At 44.4% G+C, this 12,187-nt stretch overlaps 1 protein-coding gene across 4 annotated transcripts in view; it reads right to left on the bottom strand.

The window, feature by feature from the left end:
* The window catches only part of LOC110509418 (disks large homolog 4), a 206,312-nt gene that overhangs the window by 19,153 nt on the left and 174,972 nt on the right, over positions 1-12,187 (bottom strand). For 2 of the 4 annotated variants that reach the window (XM_036968063.1, XM_036968066.1), the window contains 9 exons: positions 11,291-11,467; positions 10,903-10,945; positions 10,781-10,811; positions 9,083-9,130; positions 8,877-8,978; positions 8,583-8,755; positions 7,755-7,867; positions 7,537-7,628; positions 4,837-7,281 (listed from right to left, as the gene is read on the bottom strand). In XM_036968063.1, the coding sequence (XP_036823958.1) occupies positions 7,175-7,281; positions 7,537-7,628; positions 7,755-7,867; positions 8,583-8,755; positions 8,877-8,978; positions 9,083-9,130; positions 10,781-10,811; positions 10,903-10,945; positions 11,291-11,467 (886 nt within the window). In that variant the 3' untranslated portion in view covers positions 4,837-7,174. Of the gene's footprint in view, positions 1-4,836; positions 7,282-7,536; positions 7,629-7,754; positions 7,868-8,582; positions 8,756-8,876; positions 8,979-9,082; positions 9,131-10,780; positions 10,812-10,902; positions 10,946-11,290; positions 11,468-12,187 lie in introns of those variants that run through there. The other 2 variants (XR_005040482.1, XM_036968065.1) reach the window with 2 other exon arrangements.

Below are 12,187 nucleotides of genomic sequence, written 5' to 3'. Positions count from 1 at the left end.
AGAAGATAAGATGCTGCAGTAGGTGAAACTGGAGAAGATAAGAGCCTGCAGTAGGTGAAACTGGAGAAGATAAGATGCTGCAGTAGGTGAAACTGGAGAAGATAAGAGCCTGCAGTAGGTGAAACTGGAGAAGATAAGATGCTGCAGTAGGTGAAACTGGAGAAGATAAGAGCCTGCAGTAGGTGAAACTGGAGAAGATAAGATGCTGCAGTAGGTGAAACTGGAGAAGATAAGAGCCTGCAGTAGGTTAAACTGGATAAGATAAGAGCCTGCAGTAGGTGAAACTGGAGAAGATAAGATGCTGCAGTAGGTGAAACTGGAGAAGATAAGATGCTGCAGTAGGTGAAACTGGAGAAGATAAGAGCCTGCAGTAGGTGAAACTGGAGAAGATAAGATGCTGCAGTAGGTGAAACTGGAGAAGATAAGAGCCTGCAGTAGGTGAAACTGGAGAAGATAAGAGCCTGAAGTAGGTTAAACTGGATAAGATAAGAGCCTGCAGTAGGTGAAACTGGAGAAGATAAGATGCTGCAGTAGGTGAAACTGGAGAAGATAAGATGCTGCAGTAGGTGAAACTGGAGAAGATAAGAGCCTGCAGTAGGTGAAACTGGAGAAGATAAGATGCTGCAGTAGGTGAAACTGGAGAAGATAAGAGCCTGCAGTAGGTTAAACTGGATAAGATAAGAGCCTGCAGTAGGTGAAACTGGAGAAGATAAGATGCTGCAGTAGGTGAAACTGGAGAAGATAAGATGCTGCAGTAGGTGAAACTGGAGAAGATAAGAGCCTGCAGTAGGTGAAACTGGAGAAGATAAGATGCTGCAGTAGGTGAAACTGGAGAAGATAAGAGCCTGCAGTAGGTTAAACTGGAGAAGATAAGAGCCTGCAGTAGGTGAAACTGGAGAAGATAAGAGCCTGCAGTAGGTGAAACTGGAGAAGATAAGATGCTGCAGTAGGTGAAACTGGAGAAGATAAGAGCCTGCAGTAGGTGAAACTGGAGAAGATAAGATGCTGCAGTAGGTGAAACTGGAGAAGATAAGAGCCTGCAGTAGGTGAAACTGGAGAAGATAAGATGCTGCAGTAGGTGAAACTGGAGAAGATAAGAGCCTGCAGTAGGTGAAACTGGAGAAGATAAGAGCCTGCAGTAGGTGAAACTGGAGAAGATAAGATGCTGCAGTAGGTGAAACTGGAGAAGATAAGAGCCTGCAGTAGGTTAAACTGGAGAAGATAAGAGCCTGCAGTAGGTGAAACTGGAGAAGATAAGAGCCTGCAGTAGGTGAAACTGGAGAAGATAAGATGCTGCAGTAGGTGAAACTGGAGAAGATAAGAGCCTGCAGTAGGTGAAACTGGAGAAGATAAGATGCTGCAGTAGGTGAAACTGGAGAAGATAAGAGCCTGCAGTAGGTGAAACTGGAGAAGATAAGATGCTGCAGTAGGTGAAACTGGAGAAGATAAGAGCCTGCAGTAGGTGAAACTGGAGAAGATAAGAGCCTGCAGTAGGTGAAACTGAAAAGAAGAGATGCTGCTGCAGTAGGTGAAACTGGAGAAGATAAGATGCTGCAGTAGGTGCAACTGGAGAAGATAAGAGCCTGCAGTAGGTGAAACTGGAGAAGATAAAAGCCTGCAGTAGGTTAAACTGGATAAGATAAGAGCCTGCAGTAGGCGAAACTGGAGAAGATAAGATGCTGCAGTAGGCGAAACTGGAGAAGATAAGAGCCTGCAGTAGGTGAAACTGGAGAAGATAAGATGCTGCAGTAGGCGAAACTGGAGAAGATAAGAGCCTGCAGTAGGTGAAACTGGAGAAGATAAGAGCCTGCAGAAGGTGAAACTGGAGAAGATAAGATGCTGCAGTAGGTGCAACTGGAGAAGATAAGAGCCTGCAGTAGGTGAAACTGGAGAAGATAAGAGCCTGCAGTAGGTGAAACTGGAGAAGATAAGAGCCTGCAGTAGGTGAAACTGGAGAAGATAAGATGCTGCAGTAGGTGAAACTGGAGAAGATAAGAGCCTGCAGTAGGTGAAACTGGAGAAGATAAGAGCCTGCAGTAGGTGAAACTGGAGAAGATAAGAGCCTGCAGTAGGTGAAACTGGAGAAGATAAGAGCCTGCAGTAGGTTAAACTGGAGAAGATGAAAGCCTGCAGTAGGTGAAACTGGAGAAAATAAGAGCCTGCAGTAGGTGAAACTGGAGAAGATAAGAGCCTGCAGTAGGTGAAACTGGAGAAGATAAGAGCCTGCAGTAGGTGAAACTGGAGAAGATAAGAGCCTGCAGTAGGTGAAACTGGAGAAGATAAGAGCCTGCAGTAGGTGAAACTGGAGAAGATAAGAGCCTGCAGTAGGTGAAACTGGAGAAAATAAGAGCCTGCAGTAGGTGAAACTGGAGAAGATAAGAGCCTGCAGTAGGTGAAACTGGAGAAGATAAGAGCCTGCAGTAGGTGAAACTGGAGAAGATAAGAGCCTGCAGCAGGTTAAACTGGAGAAAATAAGAGCCTGCAGTAGGTGAAACTGGAGAAGATAAGATGCTGCAGTAGGTGAAACTGGAGAAGATAAGAGCCTGCAGCAGGTTAAACTGGAGAAGATACGAGCCTGCAGCAGGTTAAACTGGAGAAGATGAAAGCCTGCAGTAGGTGAAACTGGAGAAGATAAGAGCCTGCAGTAGGTTAAACTGGAGAAAATAAGAGCCTGCAGTAGGTTAAACTGGAGAAGATAAGAGCCTGCAGTAGGTTAAACTGGAGAAAATAAGAGCCTGCAGTAGGTTAAACTGGAGAAGATAAGAGCCTGCAGTAGGTGAAACTGGAGAAGATAAGAGCCTGCAGTAGGTGAAACTGGAGAAGATAAGAGCCTGCATTAGGTGAAACTGGAGAAGATAAGAGCCTGCAGTAGGTAGAACTGGAGACTGCAGAGAAGTTCTTACAAAAATTACATTTGAGCACCCCCTGGAGGCCAAATGTATTTTTCCTCTTCCCAGGCTGAGGACCAACGTTATCCTGCATGGTTTCTGGCTTGGTACCAAATAACAACATGGAATCTTCTTCAACCCCCCTCCCCAAAAAGGTGCCATGACACTGCTTTTTTTCAGAAAGCTTATTTTAATTATTGTAATGTTTTTATAGCTCATTTACAACAAGCAATTCACTGAAATTAAACATATTAGTTTGCTTGATGTTGTTATCTTTTGCAAGATAAATAATTTTAAACATATTTTCAGCATCAGTTGACTTTGTCGTAATTTATCATCAGTCTTTTCAGTAAAAATGAATATATATTTTGTTTCGGAGTATCACACTATGATATGGATGACAAACAGAGAATAAGAAATACATTAGATTTTTCAAATAAACAAATTGATAGCATATTATTCCATTCATGTAGAATGTTTGTTCTTGTGTGTGTGTCTGCATGTGTGTGTATGTGCATGTGTGTGTGTGTGCATGTCTGTGTGCATGTGTGTGTGTGACCCACCCAAAGTGACGTGTTCCTGTGTATTAGAGGTTGTTGCAGGGCTGTGGGCTCAGGTCCCAGTGCTGAGGCTCTGATGGTTTCTCTAATGTCCAATCAGCAGTGTGCATGGCCAGAGTCCCACGCCCCACACGACCCCAACATCTCTGTATTTACAATAGTTCTGGCCAGTCCCCCTAAACTGAGAATGTGCAACAACAAAAAAGTATACAAGAAAATATACAGACTTCTAAGTGAGTAAAACTGAAAGAGCGAGAGCAGTTAACAATAAATAATCAATCCAAAACATTAACACTTTCCATCTCTCACTGGGAAAAGCAAGTGAGCCAAAATAAAGGTACAATAAATATGAACGGTCATTTCCACCTGTAACTTCACTCTTTTAAACATCAAATCAAAAGTTATAAACAATGTTTAAATAAACGCAAACTAGTGTCTGTAAACCCCTGGAATTCATGTTGTATTCTGTCTGATTCTCACTCAATACCTGTATTAATGCTATCAGTGCAAATTATTACTAGGCTTGTATATATTTTAAAGACACACGAACCCACTCTCATTGCATATCATCATTACACCATTGCACTAAATCTCAAGAGCCTGGCACTCACACACACGAGAAAGAACACACACAGACACTCACAGTTGCACAACCACCCACATACAACACACACCATCTTTTTTATCCCATCCAATATTACTGTACTATATACTACACCTCCAACCAGGAAGTGAGATGTGTAACTGGAGATAAATAATTGAGACTCAGTTACATCTCAGTTACATCTCAGTTATAGTCCAGTTATATCTCAGTTACATCTCAGTTATAGTCCAGTTATATCTCAGTTACAGTTCAGTTACATCTCAGTTACATCTCAGTTACATTTCAGTTATAGTCCAGTTATAGTCCAGTTATGTCTCAGTTGTATCTCAGTTACATCTCAGTTACAGTTACATCTCAGTTATAGTCCAGTTATAGTCCAGTTATATCTCAGTTATATCTCAGTTACATTTACATCTCAGTTATAGTCCAGTTATAGTCCAGTTATATCTCAGTTATATCTGTTATAGTTATATCTCAGTTATATCTCAGTTATAGTTCAGTTACAGTTATAGTTCAGTTACATCTCAGTTATATCTCAGTTATAGTCCAGTTATAGTTCAGTTATATTTCAGTTATAGCTCAGTTATATCTCAGTTATAGTCCAGTTATAGTTCAGTTATATCTCAGTTATATCTCAGTTATATCTCAGTTATAGTCCAGTTATAGTTCAGTTATATCTCAGTTATATCTCAGTTATATCTCAGTTATATCTCAGTTATATCTCAGTTATATCTCAGTTATAGTTCAGTTACAGTTATAGTTCAGTTATATCTCAGTTATATCTCAGTTATATTTCAGTTATATCTCAGTTATAGTTCAGTTACAGTTATAGTTCAGTTACATCTCAGTTATATCTCAGTTATAGTCCAGTTATAGTTCAGTTATATCTCAGTTATATTTCAGTTATATCTCAGTTATAGTCCAGTTATATCTCTGTTATAGTCCAGTTATATCTCAGTTATAGCTCAGTTATATCTCAGTTATAGCTCAGTTATAGTCCAGTTATATCTCTGTTATAGTCCAGTTATATCTCAGGTATATCTCAGGTATAGCTATATCTCAGGTATAGCTCAGGTATAGCTCAGGTATAGCTCAGGTATATCTCAGGTATATCTCAGGTATAGCTCAGTTATAGCTCAGGTATAGCTCAGTTACATCTCTGTTATAATCAAGTTATAGCTCAGTTATATCTCTGTTATAGCTCAGTTACATCTCTGTTATAGTCCAGTTATATCTCAGCTATATCTCAGGCATGGCTCAGGTATAGCGCAGGTATAGCTCAGGTACATCTCAGGTACATCTCAGGTACATCTCAGCTATATCTCAGGTACAGCTCAGGTACAGCTCAGGTACAGCTCAGGTACAGCTCAGGTACAGCTCAGGTACAGCTCAGGTATACCTCAGGTATAGTCCAGTTATAGTTCAGTTATAGTTTAGGTACAGCTCAGGTATAGCTCAGGTATTTCTCAGGTACAGTTCAGCTATTATGTGTTTCTTTGTGTGTTTGTTTGTCAGGACTGTGTTGTGTGGAGGGGGAAATCAAGCAAAGTCAATGACCAAAACAAATCCCCAAACACAAGAGAAACATTACCCAAAGAAAGCAATGGAAAATTGTTCAAGAGATTTACATTTTACAGTCTCCAACTCCTGTTAGAAATCGTCATTAAAAATATATATTTATATAGGCCATTTTGTCTGTTAAATGTGTTATATATAAGTAGCCTTCATGTGTGACGAAACATAGAGCGAGAGAAAGAAAGAAAGAGGCAGAGAAAGAGTGGTCGGGAGGAAGAGGAACACACACACACACACACACACACACACACACACACACACACACACACACACACACACACACACACACACACACACACCACTGCTCAGAGCGGCCAGTGAGAACACTGTGTGTGGGTTGTTGAGGGGTCTTTTTGGAAGAGTGATCAGAGAATTGGCTGCGGTGCTCTTCACACTAAAGAGCTGAACATAAGAATTCTGCTGTTGTGCATTAAGAGAACATTCAGCCTGGGATCTACCTGCCTGTTGCAAACAGGCAGAACAACCAGTGCTTTTGGAGAACAGCCAGGTGGATTAGAATGGTACTACTGTACGGCTGACTGTGTGTGCGGTACAGAAGAGACCCAGTGGTTATACTGTGAGGTCTTCCATTGTCAATGCACACAGTGAGTTTGCACACAAGAAAGACACCCCCCTCTTTCCCTGTCTGCACCGCTCTGCTCCTTTCTCTGTAGAGACATGCTAAAAACCTCCCACCATCAAAAAGGAGGGAAAAACAGAAAGACGGGTGGCCATTCTTCTTCTTCTTTTTCTCTATAGGGTCTTCATAATATCCGCCATTTTCCTCAACTCCCATCTCTGAGTCCTCTGAGGACGCATGCACAAGTTCAACTTCTGAGTTTTCATTTGTGCTGCTTTTTAAAAATGTTCTTGCAATGCTTTTCGTGGGTGAATGAGCAAATGCCTGTCTTGGTTAGTGGGATGTTGTTCATAGAGCAAAGTCTCTTCACTAGAAAAGAGCCTCCTCTGGATTAGAGGAACCCAATAGGATCTGTGTGTCCTTCCATAGTCTATGCACTCTCCTTCTCTCTCTCTCCCTCCTTTTCATGTCCTGAAAGGAGAGGGGAGACAGGAGGAGGAGAGAAGGCTAAGGGATATAAAAAAGGAAGGATCAGATGGATGCTGATGGTTTTGCCACCTTGTCGGCGGGGATGTCAAAGGCAGCCAATAAGACAGAGAGAAGGAGAGGGAGAGATGGTGGATCATTTACCCTGTGCTAATCCGGGGACGCCCCCTGCCCCGCCCTGCCACACCCGACTGGGTCACCCCTGTCCAGTCTTTGTCAGTACTCACCACACATTGATGATATATTCATATTTATTAAATACCGTCCATGTCTATCTCTCTGTGTTTCTATTCATGTGTCTCTTATTCTGTGTCTCTCACTCTCTGTGTGTGATAATGTTTACCCTCCTGTCTCTATCTTCACGTGTCCCTCTGTCTGTCTTTCTCTGTGTCTTTCTCTCTCTGTCTCTCTGCCCTGGTTGGGCTGGAGGGCAGACTGTCTGAGGGTGGTTGGGGGGATGGGGGTGGGTTATGGGGCAGCCTCACAGCCTCTCCCGGGTGGGGATCCAGATGTAAGGCCCCGACTGCTCCTCGATCACCGTCTTCACCTTGTGGTAAACCTCCTCGAAGCTGTCTCCTTCCACCACAGCTGGAGAGGGAGAGAGAAGGAGGGAGAGAGGGAGTGATAGAGAGAGAGGGAGAGAGAGACAGGGAGAGAGAGAGAGACAGAGAGAGACAGAGAGAGAGAATGTCAGATATGTATCTGTGTGTGGTGTCACAAATAAAAAAAAATTGAGCAAACATCAAGATCAAGTCACACTACACATGCAGTGTTAGAGGCTAATTAGGTCAACACATTCCTGCTTAAAGGAATTACAGCCCACAGTGTTCTAGACAGTGTTACCTGAGAAACACTCTAGAAAGTCCTGTTCCAGTTTGAGAGCACGGTCCATGCCCTTTCTGGCCTGCTCTTCTGTCAGTCGAGTGTTGATCTCTCTGCACAACAACAACACACACACACAATTATATAGCTAGTGTGTGAGTCTGTGTGTCCGTGTGTGTGTGTGTGTGTGTGTCCGTGTGTGTGTGTGTGTGTGTGTGTGTGTGTGTGTGTGTACATACAGGACATTCTCCAGTGACTTGGGCCGGACAAAGATGGCAACGGGGTGAAGCTGAGCGGCCTGTAGTCTGCGGACAGCATTGGCCGACACGTCCAGTATACAGTGTTTTCCTTGCTACTCACAGAAAAGGAGGGGCAAGGGGAGGGAGAGATGGAGGAAGAGAGAGGAATGAGGGAGAGAGGGGAGGGTGAACAGAGGGAGGGAGAGAGAGAAGGGGGAGAGAACAGAGGGAGGGAGAGAGAGAAGGGGGAGAGAACAGAGGGAGGGAGAGAGAGAAGGGGGAGAGAACAGAGGGAGGGAGAGAGAGAAGGGGGAGAGAACAGAGGGAGGGGGAGAGAACAGAGGGAGGGAGAGAGAGAAGGGGGAGAGAACAGAGGGAGTGAGAGAGAGAAGGGGGAGAGAACAGAGGGAGGGAGAGAGAGAAGGGGGAGAGAACAGAGGCAGGGGATTCAATCAGCCAGATCCCTTTTCACTTCGTAAGCCAATCAATACAGAACAGCTGTTGTTGTGAGCATATTAAATAATGTAGATTGGCCTAATGTATTATTATTATTTTACCTTTACGTAAGGTAAAGTCAGTTAAGAACAAATTCTTATTTTCAATGACGGCCTAGGAACAGTGGGTTAACTGCCTGTTCAGGGGCAGAACGACAGATTTGTACCTTGTCAGCTTGGGGATTTGTCACCTTGTCAGCTCGGGGGTTTGAACTTGCAACCTCTAACCACTAGGCTACCCTCTCATGTCATCCCTCTCATGTAAATACAACATAAATATCACAATGATAATGCATCTCCAAAGCTTGATTCACAGGGTCTGTGCTGTCTGTACCTGCTCTGCCACCTGGCGAACACTCTGAACGCTGGTGCCGTACAGGTGGCTGTTGTACTGGCCCGCCTCGATGAAACGGTGGCTCTGGATGTCCTTCTCCATTTGTTCCCGTGACGACACAAAGTGGTAATCCCGCCCGTCCACCTCGTACTCACGCTTGGGCCGTGTGGTGTCTGTGGGGGAAGGGCCAAGTGGTCATTCAGGCTGTCAATCAATCACCCTGTCAATAGATCAATGTAAACCACTGGAGTACTAAGCAGGCAAATGGTTACTCTGTGAAGGGTCAATACTTACGAGGGACACAAGATCCAAACTTGTCAGGGAACTCCGACAGCAGGTCATCATTTACCCTGTCCTTTATAGGACCCAATATTATGATGGGCCTCGCATAATGGACTACGTAGAGAGAGAGGAGAGAGGTAAGGGGATACATAAAGACATGGAATGAGCAGAAACACAAGTATAGTGTGAAAGGATAGTACTTCAGAGTGTATTCTCACCCTCCACTTGTGTGACTGTTTCATAGCTGTGTTGAGAATCATCCCTCCCTGGAAGCAGAACACAACAATACCAGTCACTCAGAGCCAGTCAGTCAGCTAGTCAGAGAGTCAGTCAGCAGTCAGTCAGTCAGCTAGTCAGTCAGTCAGTCAGCAAGTCAGCCAGCCAGTCTGCTAGTCAGCCAGCCAGTCTGCTAGTCAGCCATCTGCCAGTCTGCTAGTCAGCCATCTGCCAGTCTGCTAGTCAGCCATCTGCCAGCTAGTCAGTCAGCCAGTCTGCTAGTCAGCCAGCCAGTCTGCTAGTCAGCCATCTGCCAGTAGTTAGTCAGTCAGCAGTTAGTCAGTCAGCAGTTAGTCAGTCAGCAGTCAGTTAACTAGTCATTCCGTCATCTGCTAGACAGTCAGTCTGCTAGTCAGATAGTCTGTCATTCAGTCAGCAGTCAGCTAGTCAGTCAGCAGTCAGTAAGCTAGTCAGTCAGTCAGTCAGTCAGACAGTCAGTTAACTAGTAATTCAGTAAGTCTGCAAGACAGTCAGTCTGCTAGTCAGTCAGTCAGTCAGATAACTAGTCATTCAGTCGTCTGCTAGACAGTCAGTCTGCTAGTCAGATAGTCAGTCATTCAGTCAGTAGTCAGCAGTCAGTAAGCTAGTCAGTCAGTCAGTCAGTCAGCTAGTCAGTCAGTCAGACAGTCAACAGTCAGCAGTCAGTAAGCTAGTCAGACAGTCAGTTAACTAGTCATTCAGTCAGTCTGCTAGACAGTCAGTCTTGCTCGTCAGTGAGTCAGTCAGTCAGTCAGCAGTCAGTTAACTAGTCATTCGGTCAGTCTGCTAGACAGTCAGTCTTGCTAGTCAGTCAGTCAGTCAGTCAGTCAGTCAGCTAGTCAGTAAGTCAGCAGTCAGTCAGCTAGTCAGACAGTCAGTCAGTCAGCAGTCAGTCAGCTAGTCAGCTAGTCAGTCAGTCAGACAGTCAGTCAGTCAGTCAGTCAGTCAGCTAGTCAGCCAGTCAGTCAGCTAGTCAGTCAGTCAGCTAGTCAGACAGACAGTCAGTCATTCAGTCAGCAGTCAGCAGTCAGTCAACAGTCAGCTAGTCAGTCAGCAGTCAGTAAGCTAGTCAGTCAGTCAGCTAGTCAGTCAGTCAGACAGTCAACAGTCAGTAAGCTAGTCAGACAGTCAGTTAACTAGTCATTCAGTCAGTCTGCTAGACAGTCAGTCTTGCTCGTCAGTGAGTCAGTCAGTCAGTCAGCAGTCAGTTAACTAGTCATTCGGTCAGTCTGCTAGACAGTCAGTCTTGCTAGTCAGTCAGTCATTCAGTCAGCCAGACAGTCAACAGTCAGCAGTCAGTCAGCTAGTCAGTCTGTCAGACAGTCAACTAGTCAGCCAGTCTGCAGTCAGTCAGTCAGTCAGCTAGTCAGTAAGTCAGCAGTCAGTCAGCTAGTCAGTAAGTCAGTCAGCAGTCAGTCAGCTAGTCAGTCAGTCAGACAGTCAGTCAGTCAGCTAGTCAGTCAGTCAGTCAGCTAGTCAGCCAGTCAGTCAGTCAGTCAGTCAGTCAGCTAGTCAGTCAGTCAGCAGTCAGTCAGCAAGTTAGACAGACAGTCAGTCAGACAGTCAGCTAGTCAGTCAGTCAGCAGTCAGTCAGCTGCTACCCCCATGTCATTCTTCCTCTACTGAGGGTTGAGCCACTCCCCTCCTGTACGCCTGCTTACCTTGAGACCCGAGGCTGTCTCGACTGCGATCCTACACAACACAGAGAAAACAGATGTTTAGACAGAGACAGAAGACACTGATGTAAGATCATTCATAGATGCTCACTAACTAATGTGCTTACCCTTTCTTTTGTGCCCATGCGAGACCACTCTTTCCTTTCTACCCTGAAGGGGTTAGGAATGAAAGAAGGCAGTAAAAGGCAGAGAGAGAGAAAGAGAGTGAGACAGAAAGAGCAGGAGACAGAAAGAAAGGAGCGTGTGAACAGCTGAAAGTCAAACATCTGCTACATAACCATAGAAAACAGCATCAATCATGCTGTCTATGCAGTTCCCCATACAGAAGCAAAACAACTAATAGTATATTAAAAGGAAAAAGCTGATCGAAATACAGTCACACACAAACTTCAACACACACACACACACAGGCGCACACACACACACAGGCGCACACACACAGGCGCACACACACACACAGGCACACACACACACACCTGCTGTGAGGTGTCTGACCTGCGTTTGCTGGGAATAAAGCCGACCTCCTCAGCTTCTGTCGGAGGACTGACCCGTCTGGCCTGCCACCACTCCTCATCACCACAGTCCAGGACATGGAGCACGTCACCAAACCTGAAGCCCACCGCCTGGCTCAGGAAACCACAGTCTGCTGTCTTATCATAGTCAAACAGGGCCCTGGAAATGATGGAGGAGAGGTAGAAGACAGTTATAGAAGCAGTACAGCTTTTCTTTGGAGTCTAGTGGGTTGTCATGCTCTGGTAGTAGCAGTGCTGTGGTTGTATATAGTACATAGTGTTGTACTAGCCTGGCAGTAGCAGTTTTGCATTTGTGTGGCTGTGTATAGTATACAGTGCAGTATTAATGAGTACCTGATGTTGAAGCCACTCTTGGGGTTGTATATAGTATTAAGTGCAGTATTAATGAGTACCTGATGTAGAAGCCTCTCTTGGGGTTATATATAGTATGTAGTGCACTATTAACGAGTATCTGATGTGGAAGCCTCTCTTGGGGTTGTATATTATGTATAGTGCAGTATTAATGAGTACCTGATGTAGAAGCCTCTCTTGGGGTTGTATATTATGTATAGTGCAGTATTAATGAGTACCTGATGTAGAAGCCTCTCTTGGGGTTGTATATTATGTATAGTGCAGTATTAATGAGTACCTGATGTAGAAGCCTCTCTTGGGGTTGTATATTATGTATAGTGCAGTATTAATGAGTACCTGATGTAGAAGCCTCTCTTGGGGTTGTATATTATGTATAGTGCAGTATTAATGAGTACCTGATGTAGAAGCCTCTCTTGGGGTTGTATATTATGTATAGTGCAGTATTAATGAGTACCTGATGTAGAAGCCTCTCTTGGGGTTGTATATTATGTATAGTGCAGTATTAATG

This window comes from Oncorhynchus mykiss, chromosome Y, assembly GCF_013265735.2.
Source record: "Oncorhynchus mykiss isolate Arlee chromosome Y, USDA_OmykA_1.1, whole genome shotgun sequence".
NCBI lineage: Eukaryota > Metazoa > Chordata > Actinopteri > Salmoniformes > Salmonidae > Oncorhynchus > Oncorhynchus mykiss.
Note: the sequence above shows the minus strand (reverse complement) of the source record. Positions and strands in the feature narration are given on the sequence as shown.